The sequence below is a fragment of the Penaeus monodon genome, chromosome 23 (assembly GCF_015228065.2).
Source record: "Penaeus monodon isolate SGIC_2016 chromosome 23, NSTDA_Pmon_1, whole genome shotgun sequence".
Classification (NCBI taxonomy): domain Eukaryota; kingdom Metazoa; phylum Arthropoda; class Malacostraca; order Decapoda; family Penaeidae; genus Penaeus; species Penaeus monodon.
Window position 1 is genome coordinate 1,246,131 of NC_051408.1, and position 854 is coordinate 1,246,984.

The window sequence follows — 854 nt, forward strand, 5'->3', positions numbered from 1 at the left end:
CTGTGAATTTTTAGCAGTCCTTTGTTAACTCAGATGTTACATGTACACAGTAGGCCTGTAAAGCCTAAACTGGTCTGGTGTGCCATCAAAACACCTAACTGGTCTGGTGTGCCATCAAAACACCGTCACATACTTATCTAATTCGGCAAATTTGCTAAAAGCCTTCCAGTGATCAAAATGCAGCGAAGACAAGAATTCTAAAGTCATTTTACAGTCCACGGAAGGTACAGTAAGTTACCTTGTTTCCAACCGCAACACGACCCGTTGTAGAGACCCCCGAGGCAAAGACAATAAACGACACCAACCTATGACCAATATCCGACCTCAAACAGGAAAAAAAACATGTAAAAAAGGCAGATTCCCCCTCGCTCACCTGCTCCTCCTGCACCTTCCTAATGGGAGAGTCGGGGGCGTCCTCCCCGCCGCTGAACTGCGTGTCCAGGTCGTGGTTGCACTCCTCGAAGCTGTCGGTGTTGACGAGCATGACCTCCCCGCTGACCCCTGGAGTGTCATCCTTCAGTTCAACCCCAACGACGTCCGAAGAAGCGAGTTTCGTGTGAGGAACTCCGGGTTTCGGCTCACTCGCACTCTCCGCCATGATGGTCAACACTCTTTCGGGAACATTTTTTCTCTATATTTATGCTCGGAAAATTATCAAAACTTACCTAAGACTAACACATCCAAAAAAATATTTTTATATAAATTCTATCAATTATATGACGTGCACGTCATCGCTGAATTAAGGCAAAAAAAATAGTTTAGGAGAATTTAGAAGTGTTCGTGGTCGCGCTGTGATCCCGAGATTGTTTACCAGAATCAGCTGATCGTCTTGACAGCCTCCGCCGCTCGCCGCG

General features: G+C 46.6%; 1 protein-coding gene across 1 annotated transcript in view; it reads right to left on the minus strand.

Annotated features, from left to right (window-relative positions):
- The window catches only part of LOC119587704 (vacuolar fusion protein MON1 homolog A-like), a 10,275-nt gene extending 9,656 nt beyond the window's left edge, over positions 1–619 (minus strand). Inside the window, exon 1 of the mRNA XM_037936382.1 lies at positions 374–619. Within this exon, the coding sequence (XP_037792310.1) occupies positions 374–598 (225 nt within the window). The 5' untranslated portion in view covers positions 599–619. The remainder of the gene's footprint in view (positions 1–373) is intronic.
- Between the last annotated feature and the right edge of the window lie 235 nt (positions 620–854).